Source organism: Carettochelys insculpta, chromosome 6, assembly GCF_033958435.1.
Source record: "Carettochelys insculpta isolate YL-2023 chromosome 6, ASM3395843v1, whole genome shotgun sequence".
Classification (NCBI taxonomy): Eukaryota; Metazoa; Chordata; order Testudines; family Carettochelyidae; genus Carettochelys; species Carettochelys insculpta.
Genome location: NC_134142.1, coordinates 89,967,576 through 89,988,302, shown reverse-complemented (window position 1 = coordinate 89,988,302; position 20,727 = coordinate 89,967,576). Strand labels below are relative to the sequence as shown.

Genomic DNA, 20,727 nt, shown 5'->3' with positions numbered 1-20,727 from the left:
ATAACAAGCCAGATCTGTTGTGTCAGCAAAGCAAGATGGGGATGATGCTAAACCTAAAAGACTTTTGATTACGCATTGTTTGCATCTGATTCGCTGTCATTCTTCCTGTACTTGGACCTAACAGAGGTGTAGGAGGCCTTGAAGCCCATGGCTGCATCAGTGCCACTACTGACAAACTCCACAAGCATAGTTTTGCCGGAAGCTGTTACTGTTGGGATACTCTGTGTCCCACAGGTCTTGTCCAATAGAACCATAGAAGACTGGCTTACCCCGTCATATATTTTAACATAGTCAGTTTTGCAGTCTGGGGAGGACTGCAGACTAAAGGCATCAAACTGTAGAGAAACCTGAAAAAGAAGAGGAAAACAAGGCTTTTACTACCCACCAGCCTGGTTCATTCCAGGGAGATTCCTTTAGAACAGAGTAAATCAAACCAGACATGGACTAGAATTGGAACTGGTTATCCAGCATCTCCTCCCTCCCAGGCCTTGAACTTTCAGGGTTCAGATAAAATAGGCTGTACATGGGAATTGGCATTCCACCGTTTTTGCAGAATTAAGGTTCAACCAACGAAGTTTTCCAACATCAGAACTACTCCTGTCTTTTCCCAGTCCTAGTTTTAGAATCTGAAGTTGAATATTATAAATTAGAGATAGAAAATCCCTGTTATATCAGCTGCATATTCCAAGAAAGGAACTTAATTTGAAATTTATACCATGCTTTTATCTGGCAAATGGACTGTAGCAAGCAAAGCAAAATGCATAATCAGACAGACATCAATTCACTTCCATGTAAAAGCTATCAGGTCCCTGTAATTACCTGTTTGGATGGGATCCGAATGAGAGAGAAACAGGTAGCACTGCCTGAGTAATTTGATGGAAAGCTTTCAGAGCTCAGGGACCCAGATGGGCTATCGAGGATGATGCTGCAGCGATCTGACAGAAAAAAAACAGAATCAGATTGCACCAGAATCAGATTACAGACCCTTCTACATTCAAATCAGGTATAAATGTGCTCTGGCTAGAATCAAATGTTCTCCACATTGTCATCTGTCAACACTGATGTCAAAGTCTCAGCACATATGTGGCAATTAAAACTCAGTCTACTAAATGAAGAGATGGGTAATTCTAATTTTCAGATCATTCATAAGTATCTATATTGAAATGGCAAGTACATAGCACAAGGGGAAAGCATCAGCTTTTTATAAGTCCAGAACAGAGCAAAGGGACGTAAGTTGAAGTTGTTGTTGTTTTTAAACATATAAGATGAATGAGAGAAGGTGTAATTTTATAGAGGGAATAGCAAATGGGCTGAATGGGTTTACGCTGGTGATGGGGAAAGTCAAGCCATATTAGTATATTTAAAGAAAAATGAGATGACACTATGGTATTTAAGTTAAAGGGTTATTAGTTAGCTTTTGTGCTTAGGAGGAATCAGCAGAGTGTTTTCCTCTCAAAAGGAAATTTCCTATTCTTTCAGCTTTCCTTTGAGACTTAGAATTTGTTTTTGTATTTTGCATTGGAGGGATTTTTTCTTCTCTGGTAATTAAAATTAAAGAGTCAAGTATTATTTTTAAAAAACAGTTAATTAAACTCTAGGGCTACGGTTACACTATCGAGTTTTGCTGACAAACTCCCGGTTTTGCCAACAAAACTGGTGGTAGGTGCAGACATAAAAGGCTTTTGTCAACAGTTTGTTGACAAAGCCCAGCACTTTCACCGGCAGCATTCTGCCTCTCAACCATGAGGCATAACACTGCTGTCAACAGGTTCTGTCAACAAAAAGGCTGTGTGGATGCTCTGGAGGGCCTTCTGTGGACAGGGCATACAGAACAATGGGCAACCCTGTCTGCTGTGCTTCCGGGTGCCTGTTTTGTTAAGAGAGCAGCCGGGCAGTTTGGCCACTCGGTCGACAGAACGGAGTGCTTTTCCAGTTGGCTTTTGTGTGTGGCCACACTCTGTCAACAGAAGTTTTGTCGTAAAATCTCTTCCGACAGTGAATTCCGTCAACAGAGTGCTGTAGTGTAACTGTAGCCTAAGTGTTTAAAAATATGTGTTTTCATGATGGATAAGCTCTCACTAACTGTTCCAGATCAGAGAGGCTGAGGTCAGAGACTAGTGTGGTAACAGATTCTTTGAAGTTCTTATATAGGGCGACCACATCTCCCTGTCCCAAATATGGGACAGGGAGACATGGGAGGTGGAGGGACAGCTCCTCCTGGCTCCACCAAGTTCTGGGGAGCTAGGAAGGAGGCAGCAGTCACCAGCCCTCCCTGAGCCCCGGGGAAGTGGCAGCCCCCAGTACTCCTTAGGGAAGCAGCAGCCGCTGTACTCACAGGGAGCCCCAGAGAAGCAGCAGCCCCCAGTGGTCCCCTGGAGCCCCAGAGCAGTAGCAGCCCCCAGTGCTCCCTTGGAGCCCCGGGGAAGTGGCAGCTGCTGGCACACCCCGAGCCCTGGGGAATCTGCAGCCCCCAGTGCTCCCCAAGCCCTGGGGAAACAGCAGCTGCCAGCAGCTGCCCACCCTCCCCCAACATCCCAGAGGCTCAGGGGAGTGATTCCCACCAGCAGCTTCACCTGCACGGCTGCTGGCAGAAAAGGTCAGCAAGGGGAGAGCCCAAATATGGGACGATGAGTCTCTTTTAAGAAATAAGTAGGGATGCCTTTTTGACATCCCAAATACTGGACCATTCCGACTAATATGGGATGGATAATCACCCTATTCTTATCAGTGTTTTTGAGCTCCACAGAAGTCGAATGACTGAAAAGAAGCACACAACAGAAAGGATGTGTGGGCCAAATTCAGAGCACTTCCCTGGAACGACACCCACTTACACCATGGCTGAATTTGGGAACAAATCATGTATTGTGTAATCAAGATGTGTCCCAGTCTTCATCTTTGGTTTCCAGATTAAGTCTCTGAATGCCACGTGTTCTCAATGCACACAACCACCCATTTCATATAGCAATTTCACATGTTCCAGATGCAGCATCTCTTTGCAGGGCTACCCTACCGTCTCCGTGAGGGCTGTGCACAGAAGATGAGTGGATGGATGCAATGCACTTACTGCAGTTATACAGCTTGTTGATTTTGGCCACATCCAGGTTGCTCAGTCCATGTCTCTGCCCAACAGGTACAGAGGCATCAGGAATTGGTACAATCGTTGCTTTCCCAGGTGTGTTAGAGAAAGCATTTCTGCAGAAACATGAAGACTCGTGTTTGAAATCTAGTGATTTTTTAAAGTATTTAATTTTACAACCCATATGCCTTACACCAGTAATAATACTTGTACCTAACGTACTCCTGTCCCACATTACAATTGTGTAATTCTTCTGACCAGCCACTCCATCTGGAGCAGCAATGCATAATAAGACCATGGTATTCTTCCAATTCTCTGTTAGGCTGACATTCATCGTTATGTAGAGCCCCAGCACAAGTTTTGCCTAGCCACCATTTAAAGCATACTTAGGAATTTAGGAATTACCCTTGGGATGAGTTTGGCCCAATAATTATACTTTAAAGTGCACATTAGCTTAAGCGATACATAGTTTCTGTTGAAGGAAAATAGTTTGTGCTGTGTGTCAGAATGGAGGAGGGGAATCATGACTCACTTTTCTTAGTTGTAAAGAAAATTTTTTCAAAAATCTAAATTTGAGGCCAAACTTGAGTTGGCAGCAGCCTATAAGACCTGAGAAATGATGTGTCCCTTTAAGGCCATCAGACTGGACTCGGAGAACCCCTGTACTACCGAGGACTTAACACAGAGACCAATTCAGGGTCAAGGTGCTGATTTTCAAAGCCTTGAATGGAACTGGTCCTACACATCTTGGAAGCTGCACATCCCACCAAGATTATGATTTCCTGCAAGATCCGTATTCCATGGGGGCACCAAAACTAAAAGGAGTGATGAAAGAGAGAAGTTTCCCAGGAGCCAGCCTTAAGTCTACAAACCTCATGACCACATAGTATTAGAATGACCACTAACATCACCACACTGAGAGCTAAATGTTTACTCAACCCTTCGTTCAAGCTTTCCACTGCTCTTGGGATTCGCTAAAACAAAACAGTTCCCCAAAGCCATACCAACCACTTGCACCCACCATGACAAAGTTCTCTAAGTCTGCTTCTTGGTGGCTGAGAACGAAGCAATAGAAAGAGCTGTCATATGTAACTTGGTAGTGTTCAGATAGTATGGGGATGAGGTCTACATGGGTACCTATGGAGATAGTCTATACAACATGGTATTGGAAAGCAGAGAAGTATGTAGTACTGCTCATAACAGTACCGCAAGCCTATTTGTGTGCATCGATTTCCATAACACATTACTCTTACCAACAGATAATACATGCACCTATTCATGGTTGAGGCCTAATAATCAATGACCTCAGCCATGCCAAGTTGGGCGTTCAGCTCTGAAGCTTCTACCTTGAGACTTTCAGATACAAGAGCAAACAACAGCACTGTCAAAACATATTTTGTATAAATTTGATCCAAATGTCATGTAAGGAGAGTAAGAATGAAAGAGCCCTTACCTCACTTTCAAAAAAAATTAATGGGGAGATAAAGGATAATGAACTTATCTTGCAGAAAGGGTCTGTCTGAACTGAATCACAACCATTCCTATTTTCCTCAGAAAAAATTTAAAGTTGATCATTTTAAAGGATAATTGCGTCTCCTAAGTTTCAAGAAGAGATTTGATGTTTATTTGTTTTCAAGAAAAGAAATCCCACATTCCAACTTACGAGCTATAGTGCATCACTGAGAAATAATCATATTGAAGGCCCAGGTTGTTGGAGTTCTCGTCTTTCTTAAAGTTGTCTTCATTACCTGTTATAAACACATCACACTTAGATGTACCAATTTTCCCCTCTTTTCCAGGAACTAGGACTAGATAGGAACTATAAGACATTAATTAATCCAGTCTCTGCACTAAAAGAATTTGCAGTGTACCTACCAGCTCTGATGTTCTCCCACATGATCTTTATGTAATTGTCTCTGTCACTTCGAGCCTGTTCATGTAGAAAGCCCAGTGCATGGTTCAGCTCATGCTGAATCACTCCTTTCCACAGACAGCCTTGCTTCATCACAGACACAATCTGGCCACCTCCAATCTTTCCATAGTGGGACCAGCAGCTGAGAATGACATTAAACACCAAAAGAGAAGAAGACCCATATAAAGTTTGCTTTCAAACAGCTTTGGGGGCTGTACAGAGAATTTCAAAACACAGTTTGTTGAAGGACTGAAAGACCATTCTCTTTCGTCTCTTGTGATAGCAGAGGCATATGCTAGGCGAGACTCACCCCAATGCTGAAGGACAGTGCCAGACCTAGGCGACACTTAAGTTCCACATAAACCCTTAAGTGGTGCAGAGACCTCAACATGCAGTGTGTGGACCTCCTGCACAGGGTGAATTTCACCCACAATTCTTTAGAAACATGAATTTTCTAAAACTACTGTAAAGTTCATCTACTGTAAAGCTTCTGTTAGAGGATGAGCAAACTTGAAGGCATTTTGTATCACAGGGATACTGCACAGTACACTTCCCTAGGCCGGATTTTTGGCCTTAACAGCCTACTATGCCCTGGCTTAGACTACTAAGTCTTTCTTACTATATTAGAATGGATGCAAATCAATGATCATAGCAACTTGCTGTGTATTGTGCTCAAGTGTGTGTTACAATGCCCAGACACAGCAGCAGAAGGTGGGATTGCAATTTCTATCTCAGTGCTGCTTTTGCTGGGTTTGTGAGTTGTGTTTAGTCTGCATTTGGTCAGTTCATGAGGTTGCTTCTCATTGCATTACACTGATCATGATACTTTGCATGTTCAAATGGTGTGGAGTTTCTCAGATAAATCTGTTTCACTTTCCCCTCTACATCCTCTTGAGATTTAAGATGCAAAGATATGAAAACTGGGATAGAACATAACATTTTTAATAAGAGTCAGTGTCAGAGGGACTTACCCTTTCCCTGACTTAATATATAGATAGTCCAATTCAGTGGTGCGATTCACAAAATCGATACAAGTTAGAGTTTCAAACTCTGCCATGGCTTCGCTAATCCTCTCTCTTTGTTTCTCATCTGGGGAAGGAAGAGTTAAATTACTTGTCACACAAAACCAATTATTTGAAGCACAGAAGTCAACGTACGCTAAAAATGACATGTATGAGAGATTTAAGTGGCACATTGATCTTGTGCTGAATTTCATCCTATCAGCTTTAATGGCATAGCGCAAGGCTCTTTTTTGTATTCAGGACTTGTCCTGAAATGAGTGTGGACAGCAGGCTAGTTTGTGAGTTTCTTGTCTTAGATTAAGGATGCGGCTGTTGGTAAATATGGGGATGGTGCAGCTACTGTCTGATATTATGGGAAACTCTTTGCCATGTACGATTCCAAAATATAATGAATGCTTCCACAGGGTGATGCAATAGACACATCTCTTATAACGTGCATATAATAATAATAGCTCATGGCTCTCTACAGAATAGTCAGCTGGATAGGTGCAATCACCTTGAGACAATTTGCCCTCTTCCCCCACTAGTCTCACAGTAATGTATGGCTTGTCGATGTACGTGTGTCATAAGTGAACTAGGCCCATGTTGCATCAAATATTTGCACTATCCCTATGGCTAAGTTTGCACTGGAAATGTAAGTAAAATTTCAACCACAAGTAATAAAAAACATAGAAATGCAAATCACCGTAGTCAGGGGAGATGGCATACGGGATACGAATAAGTCCATCACTGGACTGGGTCCAAAAGCATGACCGATCTGAACAGCCAATAGCACTTCGGCTCCTTTTCATAACCAGGTCACCTTCACGCAAGCGCTCGGTGCTGTCTGTGCAGAGGCAAAGAGGAATGTGATATGAAAAGCTGTGAGGGTTGTTTGCACTGATGGGAAGTTCTGGCTCTGTTGGTTATAGTTTAGTTAGGGAGGGATGATGAGAATTGACAGAGAGAGGTTTGTGCTACCTTCAGAATGCCAACATTTCAACATTCAAAATTCCAAAGAGAGAGCAAAAAGCGGGTAGGAAAGGAGGATTCAGGAATGGACAGAGTGAAGAATGTATGGAGAGAGAGATAGCAAAGACACTGAGAGACATTTTCTATGTGCTGGAGTAAAGTCATTTCCAAAGGACCGCTGGAAGGGGAAAAAAGGGAGGAGCAGAGAATATGAGAAGAAAACTAACAGAACGATCCAAAAGCACTCAGAAGACCCAAAAAAGAGGTTGAAATGGGGACGAGTAGGTCTGATCAGCCACCAAATATCCCATCTGTGAGCACACATTCTGACATCTTATCATGCTCAAAGACCCATGGCTATTTACAAGATGTTGGCGTTCAAGACAATTAACCAATGAGTTAAATATTCAAAGATATTTTTCTAAATCCAAGGAGTACAAAGACATTCAAAATTGTGGCTGAAGCCATTATTAATCTGTCTCCGTAGATCACATGTCTCCAGAATACATATAGCTTTCAACACCAGACGTGCCGGGCACAACTGGACAGACTGACGTGCCTTTGCAGATTTAACAACTGATAAGTGAAGAGTATGTGCCTTGTCTCTAAGTTTGTCTGAGCTCTTCACATTCATAAGACCAGAGAAATGTTTGTTATTTGCAATTGCTGTAAAAGACAGCAGAAAAAGGACATCCAAGATACTTATATAACTTTGAAGTCATTACCTGCATTAGCTTTCAAAATTCGGTTAAAAACATCTTCCTGCGAGTCCCTCAGTGTAACCAGCTCGGCTTCTGCACGGAAATGCAAGGATATCAGTTTGGCCTTCCCAACACATATATGGAGTCCTGCTTTTAACATTGAAGTTACTCTGTTTATTTCATTTGATGTATGAAATGTGTTTGAAATCAGAATCAGGCCCAAAAGAAATTTATGAGGTGGCGTGGCACAAAAGCCATGGACTTATTCTGTTCAGAAGAACAAAATCTTGTGGACCCCAACCCCCAGAAGTGCTTTGATTACTTATTATTTAACACAATTTTAAAAATCAGTCTATTTTTAACCACCATCCTTGAAGGAACAGATCTTTGGCTCCACTGAATCAGGATTGAACAACTCATGCCAAATGGATTGACATGAGTATTGTTACACAAACATAGGGACAATGGAATAGATGTCTCTGTCCTCTTATGTAATGAATTGTTAAAACTACAGTAAAAATTCCTTTCACAGGGAACAAATTCCATAGAGCCTTTGGATCTGATTTTACCCTTTCTTATACCAGTTTTATATGAATGTAACTCCTCTGAAATCAGATTTATCTGTAGCAAACTTCAGTTACTTCTGATCCTTTGGGCCTAAAAGTTCAGTGCAACCTGAAAATTTTTTCAAGGGCAGCAAATTTTGGAGATGGCTTGAACTGATTCAGCAACATATGAAATATCATTAAACATGGGAGGAATCTATTAATCAGTCAAGTGTCTAATTCCTTTAGGTGCTTTAAAAATCGACCTAGGCATCAGTTTGCAGCTTTAGACACCTAAAAACATTTGTTATCTGGCCCTACATCTTGAACTCCTTGCCAAGGGCTAGATTGCTTCCTTCAGCCCCATCACAGACAGAGCTCTGGCAGAGCAGGTCTGGGGCATTCAAAGGGTGCAGCCCCCCTCTGCCGAGATTTTTAACTACTTGTCTCCCTTACAGAGTGAGTTGTCATGCTTCCACTGCCTTTTGTACACTGAATGCCTGCTGAGGTGAGGAACACAATGGGAACTGTTAGAATGAAAGGGAGAGTGGCCAAGATTTTACCCTAATATGTAATCTGGTTTATCGACGTCTGTTGTTTAAAGGTAGCAGACTGAAATTTGAAGCCTGGACATCTAAACAAGAGGACCACATTTTTTGTTTGTGCACCTGTGCTGGCATGTTACTGCCAATATTAAGTGCCTACATGCTGAATTTAGTATCTGAATGAGCCTGAAGCCCTATTTAGATGATCTGGCTTGAAAATCAGAATAGAAAGGACACAGTTTTTGTATGGCATTTGTGGTTCCCTTTTTCCTTAGCCTAACTGAGTGTGGGATACACAGATGAAAAACTAGATCTTATCGTATTGTTGCATTTTAAAATTTTTCTCATTGGTTGGCTTGTAAAATCCTTGTAAAACCAAACCCTTTTCTTTCTGTCTCTCCAGTGAAGCTGTAGTCTGTGGAAAGAGACAATGCTATTAAATCTTGCTGAAATTTTACACAGGGTTCTGGAGAATAGGGGGCTATAACAGAGTATTTAGTTCCAAATCACTTCCAAGTTGTTACATTTTTTTCCTTGTTGTAAAGGTTCTCTGGGTGATTTTGAGGATCTCCACAAGAATTCTTTAAAATGCTAGAAGCATCCGTTACAAACAGAGCGCTAGTACATATTGTGCTTTCAAGGCTGATGCACTGCAATTTCAGATTACAACACCAACAAGTTCATAAGGGTGGCCAGCTCCATCACTCTCTGTGAAAAAGTAGGATGCATGGGCAGCCCTCTCCTGGTTCACTTCAGGGAGTTCAGGACAAATTTTAGGGAAGAATAAGAAACACAATAGCCCAGATCCCAAAAGATAAATGTTTTCTTTTGCATCTGCATAAGAACAGCCACACTCAAGCTTAACCCATGCAGAGCACATTAACTTTGCATGCTGGGAAACATGCCTGCAATAGGGCACTCTAGTAAACAAGCAAATATAGAGACAAAGCAGAGCAGTGCTCTAAATCTCACAGTAAAATGCTTGTGATTTACAGTCAGAGTAAACAAGACACTGGATTTGCATTGCTTTATCTTAGACATATATTTTAGCATGACTGGATTTAGAAGAGCTAGACATAGTAACTTTGAGAGGACTGGAAGTTACTGGGCTCCTATTTTTACATTGTTTACCTTGAGTGAACTGTAAAATGTCACTAGAAGGGGTCACATCAGTCATTGTAGGATAAGCAGTAAAATCTACAAGAGGAAACATGGATGTTAAGACCTTAGTAAGGTAAACTACCCAGCCTTGGTAACTTCACCCCTTAGCTCAACCCATGCTAAGGGGCACACTCTCCACATGCTTATCTGTCTGTTCTCATGCTCCATACATCAGAATGTCAGTGCGTCTCTTGAGGGAGAAAGGAAAAGCCTAAGACCTTGACTGGTGCCTCTTTGGGGTTCACCAGGAAGTCCCATCCCTCCCAGACATGCTTTGCTCCTCTCTGGGACTGTTCTCACAGCAGGCTTGAGCACAAACTCTCAAGGACTATCAGACAGATAACACTTGCCCCCTGTGTGCATGTAGAAGGAAAGATTCCTTTTAACTGCTTTCTCCTTTCTATGCTACAATCATTTGGACTCCAGGTATTAGGTTGTCTGCAGGTAGAAGCCTCAGAATGCATCTGCTACATCATGCCTAACAGTGTGGGCTTTGGGTATCAGCAGGGATGGCATGGAATAGAATGATGCAGTCCAAAGTTTCCTTTGTAACACCTTAACTGTAAGAAAGGTTAATTAAAACTTAACATGCTTTTTGAAATTCAGTAGCCCCATAATATTTCCATCAAGGACCCAATACAGATGTGAGCTGCAACAGCTGAATACTCAATGGATTGTGTCCCTCAGTTGACTCCAAGTTTACTGACCTCTAATTTTGCAAAGTGTCTCTTTGTTCTCACACTATGAAACACAGAACAAAGGAGGGACTAGTCACTTTTCGTTAGCCATATAACAGTTCTGAATATCTCACACAAATCCTTTTTAGCACTTCTTCCTTTGGGATCACTCATCACAGGCGTTGCAGTTTCTCTTTGCACGTAAGTCCTACTTTGAGTTCCATCTGTTTCCATGGATCTTTCCTAAGAGCTTTTCACTAGATTCCCTCTGTTTCTTCTGGTGCCCTGAATGAGTCTTTACCACTGTTTGTTTCCTATAATTGTATGGTCCTGTGGCTACAGCCTAGGACTTGTGAGACTTGGGTTCAATTCCCTTCTGAACCACACTCTACCAAATGTGACCTTGGGCAAGTCCCTTAGGCTCTCTGTGGCTTATTTCTCTATCTATAAAAAGGGGGATGCCAGCACTCGCCTTCCTCCCAGGGCTGTTGTGAGAATGAGTAAATTTTGAAAAAAGATTGTGAAGCACTCTGAAATCTACTGCTGAAAAGTGTGCTCTCTCTCTGTATGTACATACAAGCTGTACAATGTTATCCATTTGCAAATGCCTCCACTGTACCCCTACAGAAAGCTTTGCCTTCATTTCCTCTTCCTGGGGCCTTTTGCAATTCATTTCTCTATGGCCTCTCTATCTCCCAAATCTTCATTCATCCACATGTACAATGTATGGGTACATGTCTGCAGCCGTGTACAGTCACATGGATATAGAGACATAGGCACACACCACCCCCAAATAACTCTTGTGGCTCCCTATCCATTCCAGGATCTAATGCAAAATTGCTCTCTCTGTGTATAAACCCTTAAGCTTTCTCTAGTTGACACAATCTCTCCATTTCTCTTCCACTCACTTCCCGCTATACATGCAGCACTGACCTTCTTAAAATTTTCCTCATTTTTCACTACAGTGGGGCCACGTGAATTCTTCAATGCCACTCCAGTCACCTGAACAGTGCTGCTGTATGTCTTTGCATTTGTGCCTTCATCTCTTCTCAGATTTCATCTGAACACTTCTTTCCTCCTTTGTCCTGCACCTCTTAATTTCTCTTTCTGCTGCTGTTTATTTATTATTTAGCTCAGTACAGTGTTTATAGGGTTAATTCTCTACAATATAAAGTTTTATTGTTCTCTGGCGGTTCACTGGTGCCCCTATGAGTTAGATGGGAAATTGAGAAGAAAGCCAAACTCTTCCTGGAAAACCAGATAAGTATAATTTAATGGGACATTTATTCATGGATAAATATCTTACCAAGACTAGGAGCCTCAGCTGGTGTAAATGGGTGTAATTCTGTTGACTTTGGTGGGGCTATACCAAATGACTCCACCTGAGGATCTGGCTACAAGATTCTTGTTTTATATACCCTTATTTCAGTAAGTGGTGAGCAATTTCTGGAAAGTTTTTATGTTTAAATTATTGTATAAATCCTACTTACTTGCATCATCATGTCCATTCTGCTCCTGTAAAACCAATATACTTTAGTTTTCTTTTTTTTTGCATGTTAACTCAAAAAATCAAATCCAGCAACAACAGCAAAATAAGAGCAAATGGAAGATGTAATTTCAAACACTGATATAAAATAACATCAGAAATAAGTATGTTTCTTTTAGAAACACAGTTGGGATGTATTGAAAGAGAGAGCTCATCCATCAGTCAAAGAAGCAGAGATCAGATACAGTAAATAGAAGGGTTTAGTGGAATGGGTCTCACCTGAATAGGGAAGCCTAGAGTTGAATAAAGGAGAGGTGCAATAAAGAGTAGGAGCATCTTCAGGTCCGGTCTCAAGTTCTGACAGCTTATCTATGATGCTCACTATCTGTCGCAGATCGGGAGCACCGCTGCTAGATATACTAGCAGAGCCTGCTCTGCCAGGACTGCAAAACTAACCAGCCAATGAGAAACTCAAAAGATAGCAAGCAAACCATTTTTTTTTTGGTAGTCAGAGAAGTCAACTCACTCCAGTCAAGTTCTGATGCTATCTTATTGGCTGCCTGTCGCAGTCATCACTGTCTCTCACTTCCTGTATGCCTCCAGACCTCCCCTCTTGCTCCCCTCATTCATGCTGTTCTCTATGCTTGGAGCAGACCACTCTTTCAGTGCCATGTGCCTTCTCTCTGCTTTTATCAAATCCTTCCTCAAATCTCACTCCTTCTCTGAAGCCTCCTATGCTGATGCCACCAGTAATGTCTCCACACCTGAACAGCTGACCCATGCAGTGTATTTCTTGGAGTTTAGATGGTAAGTTGTTAGGAGTAGGGATTCTGTTTTCCTTTGTGTTAAGTGAAGCATCATGTGTTGTCATGATCCTCCCTGTATAGTCATTTTGGAGCATGCAGCAATCACTGCCTAGTGAGGATGTCTATATCTACTCCTTTCCTAGTGGTTTATTCTTCTAAACAAATCCTTTACACCCCCTGCTTACTAACCTATACACAGAATATCTTGTTTCTTACCACCTCAGGGTTTTCTGTCTTTTCTGGATCTCCACAGCTTCCTGATGGGCACACTTAGTTGCTAGCCTTCCAGTTGTTATGTTCCCCAGGAGATTCTGTGGCCAGGAGTCAGAGAGGAGATAGAAAGAACAACGCTTACTTTAGGGGTTGTTCCCAGTGCAACTAGTAGGGACTGATCTTACTGTTGGCAGGTATAAAGAGGTGGATATCAGAGGACTGGAGTGCAGAGATGGTAAGAGTTGCTGGTGGTAAAGGAGGAGAAACAGCTGTGGCTGGAAAGAAACATCTCAGCAAGAGAACTGGAACCTGTTCATCTAACCAATCATTACCCAGTGACTGAGGTGCTGGGGAACTCTGCAGTCTATGATCTATGGCTGTTTTGTGCTTTCAAGAATCCATTTTCCAAGCATATCACCGTGACCACAGAGAAGGAAAACAAAGATACATCAAAAGAGAGAAAACACAGAGAGACATAACATACATTCTCTTTAGATTGTGACAAATGGTTGGAGGACCTCAGGGTAAATTTAAAACCCAAAACACAGCAACTTATATTTTTGTTCATACCTTATCATGTCAAGGAATCTAAAAGGGCCTTACAATAATCTTGACATTAGAAGCAATTCCATTCTAATGAGTTGGATTGCTCAGGGGAGCAGTAGTGGCCCATACAGCTTTTTATCTGCAGGTTACCAGTTCAGCTCAGAATAGGTGCGTTGTGGCAGTGAAATGCTACAGGAAATGAAGTGATAGTGTTAGTTGTCTTGTGCTTACTGGAGAAATGTCCTGCCTATTGCAAAGTGAAACCATGGACTGAAAGGGCCTTGGGTACTAAATTCTTTTGCCTCAGTCCTGGAGGGGGCGGTATAGGGGAAGCTAACTGCTTCTGCTGGTGCAGTTGCATAGAAGTATGAACCCTATGGCTACATCTGCACAAGCGAGTTTTTTTCAAAAAAGCCAGAGCTCTTTCAAAAAGTCCCACAGAGTGTTTACACATAAAACACACTCTTTTGAGATTAAATTAGAAGAACACGACACTTTTTCTGGCAGCCCTCTTCTGTTCCCAGATGAGGAAGAGTGCCTTCTTCTGAAAGATCTTTTCAGAAAAAACATGTGTAGATGCCCTGGGGGGCCCTTTTTCAAAAGAAAAGTCCTCCATGGCACTGGATTTTTTTATCTGTGGTGTTTCCTTGCCCATTCTTTTCAAAGAGCGGCCAGGGTGTGGCCGCTCTCTATTGAAAGGGCAGATCAATTTTTCAAACCACTTTTTTTGCGTGTGGTTGTGATCTTTCAAAAGAAGTTTTTCCAGGAGAGATCTTCCAAAAGAACTTCTTTTGAAGGGCTGCTGTAGTGTAGACAAAGCCTATGAAATCATTGGTTAGGCTACATCCTGTTCCAGCATTTTAGCAAGAGGGATATACCAGACACTGGATTGTAAATTGGATAGGCCTAATGCCACATTGTAAAGAACAGGGAACAGGGTAAGCACCCTTCAGTATGACAGTCCCTACTTTAAAATGTAAAAGCAAATTATCAGTGTGCATAAGACATGGGTAAAGTTCACTTCAGCTTGACTGAACAAAGGTATCAGAGAAGTTTAACTAAAATCGGAGACTCGCAGAAATTAGAGCTAGCAAGGAAGGCCTAGAAGATCTTGCAGACTACCTCTAATGGGCTGTTCACTTTTGTTCTGTGGAGTGCATTTTCAAGTGTTTGATGCCTGGTTTTAAATGTCCAAAGTGTTGGGGGTTCTACCTTGTGCAAGTGGGGAAACTATTTGGGGGTGGGAGGGGGGAGATATATGCTGGTATCAGCGAGTTTGTCCTGAAGCTCTCTCTCCATTTCTTAGTTTCATCCCACTAATTCCAGCTTTTGTGCAGGGAACAGAACAGAGGGTATCACACCGAATGACATCGACCCCAGGTTCAGTGCCCTGTCCTGCCCGCTCATTTCTGAGCCAGCCTAGACATACCTAGCTCTGGAGGGCTCACCACAATTCACTGGCTCTTGGCTCATTTTGTTGCTTTTCTCACAATGACTCCCAAAGTGTCATGACATCCGGATGCAGCAAATTACTGTGCAGTCTCCACCAGCAGGGTTCGTGTACAGTCTCTGGCATGCCTTCCTGCTGCCCTCCCGCACCAGTGTCCCTGATGAAGGGCTGCAGTGGAGGCATCACTTTGCACGAATCAACTTGGGGTTCAGCATGCCTGGCTGAAAAGCAGCAGTTGCTAATGGAATGATAGTTCACATATGGTTGTACCAAAGTTATACAGAGAGGGATGATTATTCCTGTCCCAGCTCAGAGACATCTGCTTATGCAGAACTCAGATTGAACTGGCCTTTTCACAGCCATATAGCATTGCCAACTCAACACTAATTTGCTGCCTACCCTCCCTGCCAGCAGTTCTGTCTCTTTGGGTGCCTTTCTCCCACTGAGACTTGTGGTTTAGGCCAGTGTTGCCTGTGAGCTGTGCACTTGTGTGGCCACTCAGGAGAGGTTCAAATGCCACCTAGGGGATTAGCAGAACACCCACAGTTAGGTTTGTGTTTCTGTTGGTGGTGTACATTTGCACATGCCTTGGTGCAGGTAGAAAAATATTCTGCACATGGGGTGGAAAAGATAAGAGGGAACACGGGTTTAGACTTGCTTTTCTGCAGGCACGCTATCTTCATTTCTCCAGACTGCGTCTTATTTTATTTCCTACCTACGTGGCCAATATTTTTAGGCTTCCTTGGAGTCTCTTCCTCTCCTCTCTTGTGTTCACAGCTGTTCCCTGTTTAGAATCACCTGTATACTTCATTTATTCTCATGCCCATAACATTAATGACCAGCCATAACCCAGCTCTCTGGCTTCAGTGGGACACCTCCCAATACTTGGCATCTGCCCTTTATTGTGATCTTTCATGTACAGTGTCTTAGCCAGTTTTCCACCAATATGACAGCAGTAAGGAACTAAACCATGTAGCTTGGTGCTAACGCAAGCTGGGTGGGAAATGGCTTTCCTGTTATGTGAAAAAAAATTAAAATTCTCAAAAAAATGTCCTGGTCTGCACGGGACAAAGGCAAGATCATTCAAAAGACTGTACAGAAACCAGGGAGAGAGAGAAAGCCCAATGGTTAGGTCACTCACCTGGGTCTCCCATATCAGACCTGACTGCCTGCATTATGAAGCTATTGCTTATTTCTTGACAGGGCTCTCCCAGTCATGCCTCTTGGAGCTGTTTAACTATATACACAATCAACTATTTATTGGGCCAGAAAGAGTGGGTTTATGGTTGACAGGATACTGACTTAGCAGGCTGGAGAGGCAGGTTTCCGTACCTGCTCTGCTTGGTTCAGAGCACAGGTCTAAACCTAGGTTTCCTTTATCCACTGGACTATTCTGGGGTCTCTCACTTTTTGAGCAGAACTACATCCTGGATCCAAGAAACATTCCCAAACATTTACATTGACACTGACCCTATCCCGTGAACTGTTTTGATTGTACCAACATAAAAAAAAGTTGATGAAAAATTCCCCAAACCAGCTATAGTTCTAAGTCCTGCCAAGGAGACATGAGGAGGTAATGAACTTCTAATTCTCACAATCTTTTCCTGAATGAAAGGACAGATTCCTCACCGATATCAGCAGAAGTTATCTGATGTGTCTGTAGCCTTTAGGCGAAAAAAGACCAACACAGGTTTTAAGCAATGTATTTGGCCCTCAAGTCAATTCTGAGTTTAGCTGTCTGCAAAAGAATCTGTGTGACAGGCTAAACTGAGAGCAGGTGCCTGAAGCTGTGTTTAGCGTCCTGCCCTCCTAATGGAGGCCTGTCATTATATCATGCTTGTAGTGCTACCACATGTATAATAACAGGGAACTCTCTCATCTCCACCTTGCTTCTGACATTTCATTCAGTGTCACCCAGTTCTCCTGCGTGTTCTCCTCTTCTTGGAACAGGGGTTATTCTGCCCTGGCTGGTATTTTCTGATTGTGCCAGAGATATTAACCACACTGACAGTTCTTTTGATTTTTTCAGTTTGGGGGCTGAAAGATGGGTGTGTGCTTGCTTTACGGGGCATGAGCATCAGAGCCTGTGTCCTGAGTTAACTCCGCTTGTTACCAACATTAGCATACAAAGACCTCACAGCCTAGGTCCTGGGTACATGAAAGAAAGTAGGACTTAAGGCCCAGCTCCAGTCAGGCCAAGGAGTGCTTTCTTGGTTGAGGGCCTGCCACTGTGGAACTCTTTTCCCTTAGCATGGCAGATGGGGTGGGGGAAACTGTCTCAGTGAACCCTTGAGGTCTCTTCCAGCCATATATTGCTGTGTAATCTATGAGGCAAAACCTTCCACTGTACATGCTAAGGCAGGATTCAGTATACTTAGACAATTCCTGACATGTATTTGTCTAACCTGTTCTTGCAGATCTCCAATGAAGCAGATTATATATCCTCCACTGGTAACCTATTCAAGTGCTCATCTATACTTACCCTTATACCTCCTAACGTCTAATCTAAATTTTCCTTGATGCAACCTAACCTATTTACTTCTTGTCCTATTCTGAGCAGGCATAGAAAAAAAATGATGCAGCTCTTCTTTAGAACATTTCACATATTAGAAGATTCGTATAAATTCTTTCAACCTTTCCTCATAGGCCAGGTTTTCTACACCTTCCATCATTTTTGTTGATGCCCTCTGAATTCTTTCCAGTTTGTCAACATCTTTCTTTAAAGTCTGGGGTCCCAAACTGGACACATGCTGAGTCCTTACTAAATGCTGAATAGAGTTAAACAATTACTTTCCATGCCGTATGTGCAACCCTCTTACTAATACCTCCTCGAGTAATATCTGGCTTTTTCTCGTGTGTGCGCTGCACTCTGTCATTCATATCATTAATGGAAATACTGAATAGCACCAGACCCAGGAAAGATTTTGTGGCACTCTCACTTGCTAAGTCCTTCCGCTCTGAAATGAACCATTGATAATTACTCTTAAATACAGCTTTTCAACAAGCTGTGCACTCATCTTCTAGTAATTTCATATTTCCCTAGTTTGCTTATGTCATTGTCATGTGGGAGTGTATCAAAAGCATTGTTAAAGTTATGTCATATCTATTGTGTCCCCAAATCTGCTAGCCTGTTTACCCTGTCAAAAGAGAAGTAACATTGATTTGACATGTTTTCTTCTTGACAAATCCATGTTGGCTAGTACTTAACACTTTATTATCTTCTACGTGCTTGCAAACTGATAGTTTAATAATTTGTTCCTATATCTTTCCAGGTTCCATAGTTAGAAGGACGAGTCTGTAATTCCCTGGGTCATCCTTACTTCCGTTTTTTAAAGACTAGGATTATGTTTGCTCTTCTCCAGTTCTCTGGGACCTCACCCATCCTCCATGAATTCTGCAATAAAATGAAGAATGGTTCCAAGATTGCTTTTGCTATTTCCATGAGTATTCCAGGGTGAATTTAATCAAGTCCTGCTGGCTCAAATATATGAAACTAACCTAAATAGGCTTTGATCTGTTCTTTCGCTGGTCTGGCCTGTGTTTTCCGCCCCACCCCCCCAGCCTTGTTGTTTGTATTATGTTAAACATCTGGTCACAATTAACCTTTTCAGTGAAGACTACAGCAAAAAAAGGCATTAAATACCTCAGATTTCTTTGTATCATATGTTATTTGCTCTCCTTTCATATTAAGTAACATACTTAAATTTTCTTTCATCTTTCCCTTAATTTTAATGAATTTATATAACCTCTTAGAGTCTCTAAGAACATCCAATGTCAGAAGGCACACTGTTGTCATGAGATATAAAATAAATAAGTTGTTCATATTTTTGCATGATGTATATCATACATCATGACAACAGTAATAGTTCCTGAGACAATTCACACATATAAAGTGAACAGAATTTGGCCGTGCACTGCATATCCAAATCTAGAATGATGGCATCTGTGATTTCCAGTGTTAAGTTACCTTGTTTTTGAGCCCTAATTTGATGTGATTTTTCTGGAATACAGTCCTATGCAAATGGGAGGACCCTTGTTTCCCTGAAATGAGTTCAGAATGCTATATATGTACCTGGATCAATGTGGCCATTCCCAGGATTCTTTTAACATCTCTATCCTCCTGGTTTCCCAGATTCTGTCAACTAAGCCTTTTTAGCACCACTTCTTATCAGTCTTAATCTTTATTAAGTTCCAGGACAACTGTACTTCTCCCTGTCCAAGAGCACACAGTTATCCCTTTCAGAGGAATCCTATTTCTACTTCCCTAACATGTTTTGTGGGACATCAGTACTCTTAGCAGTAGACTTGGGAAGGTGCATATGCAATCTTGGAATTCAGACACCCCTGATTTTGAGCCAGACTTTTGAGCCTGGCCTTGAGTTTTGTTGGTAGCCTGTCTTCCTGAGATGGCAGCTTACTCTACTTTCAAGCTATTCTAATCTTCTATCTTGGACTTCCCATATGATTCTCAGACTGCTGTCCATCATGTCAGCTATGGTCACATATTTCCTGGAATGTAGCCTCCTCAAGGCAGCTAGCTTTCTCAATGCATTTGTACCTTGCAGTCCTCTATCAAAAGTTAATTGCCTTACAGATCATACCATTCACCTTGGATATTCAGCACTGTTTGCAATAAGTTCTGAGAGTCATACTGGGTTATGTTTGGGTTTTGCCCTTCGGCAGGTAAGTTCATTTTGGTTGGTGTCTAGACACCTCTAATGACAGATTTCATGTTGGGCCTCTTTGCCACGTTCCTGACATTTCTTTGTGGTAGACCTGCTGTGATGTTCTTGTCTGGAGTTCTCCTAATTATGCTGCCCTGGCCTGCTACTCTTTGTAAGATTTTGCAATATCTCAGTGGGAACCTCCCACTGACAAGCAGTTTTTACTTTTGTTATATTTCACTGCTGGCATTTTATGCCATCGATGTGAGCATCATGGTGATTTATATCACTGTATTATGTTAGCACCCTGTTCTGCTTTCTATACTCAGAAGTCAATTTGCAATTTCCTTTATGCCTTCAGGGAAAGCAGCTTGGACAGCTCTCCTCCTTGCTCCTGACCTTGTTTGAGTCCCCAGAATAATCTCTTCTGTTTTACTGAGCAGGGTTTATATCACAATAGTTCCTTCTCACCTTTGTCACACATAGGCAAAGTGGTGTATCATGTATTAAATGCAGTGGTAGATGGTAAAAAAGGTCCATGACAAAAACATGCGGCAAACCTTGTGGAAGTTCAGATCAGGCTCTGCTCCGAAGTTGAACTTTACATCCTCTCTGATGTTCACTGGACAGCTAGGCTACATCTAGACAATGCAGTAAGCTTGAAATAAGCTATGCAATTTGTGCTTTGCAAATTGCGTAGCTTATTTTGAGTAGATTCAAATTAGATATTTTCTGTGTCTACAAAAGAGCTCAGTTCAAAAATTTACCTGCCTACACAGAGCACACCTGCGATAGATCTGTGTGTTTGGTCTGGATGTCCAATGTTATCAGCCCCTCGTTGTTAAAGGACAATTTATACAACAACAGTAACAAAACCAGCTATAAATAATCCCAAAAATCCACACCTGTATTCCCTAATTAATTTTTAAAATATTTTATATGAAATTCTCCTTTACCCTTTACTCACTTAGA

The 20,727-nt window shown here is 42.0% G+C and overlaps 2 protein-coding genes across 2 annotated transcripts in view; both read right to left on the bottom strand.

The window, feature by feature from the left end:
- The window catches only part of PRDM11 (PR/SET domain 11), a 405,666-nt gene that overhangs the window by 262,676 nt on the left and 122,263 nt on the right, over positions 1-20,727 (bottom strand). The gene's annotated exons all lie outside the window — the stretch shown is intronic.
- Positions 69-12,412, bottom strand: LOC142015118 (astacin-like metalloendopeptidase). The gene is made up of 11 exons (XM_074998536.1): positions 12,356-12,412; positions 12,081-12,105; positions 9,884-9,949; positions 7,687-7,755; positions 6,696-6,836; positions 5,960-6,077; positions 4,952-5,130; positions 4,740-4,824; positions 3,065-3,192; positions 820-935; positions 69-347 (listed from the first exon to the last, which is right to left on the bottom strand). Exons 1-11 carry the CDS (start codon positions 12,410-12,412, stop codon positions 69-71), a joined length of 1,263 nt encoding a protein of 420 aa, XP_074854637.1.

What these genes read in the sequence shown, in the direction of transcription:
- LOC142015118 (XM_074998536.1), bottom strand. Translation starts at nt 12,412, where the DNA reads ATGCTCCTACTCTTTATTGCACCTCTCCTTTATTCAACTCTAGGCTTC. An exon ending in CATTTTACAGTTCACTCAAG is followed by an intron (nt 7,756 to 9,883) that starts GTAAACAATGTA and finishes ATTTCCGTGCAG; the next exon opens with AAGCCGAGCTGGTTACACTG. An exon ending in AATTTTGAAAGCTAATGCAG is followed by an intron (nt 6,837 to 7,686) that starts GTAATGACTTCA and finishes GCCTCTGCACAG; the next exon opens with ACAGCACCGAGCGCTTGCGT.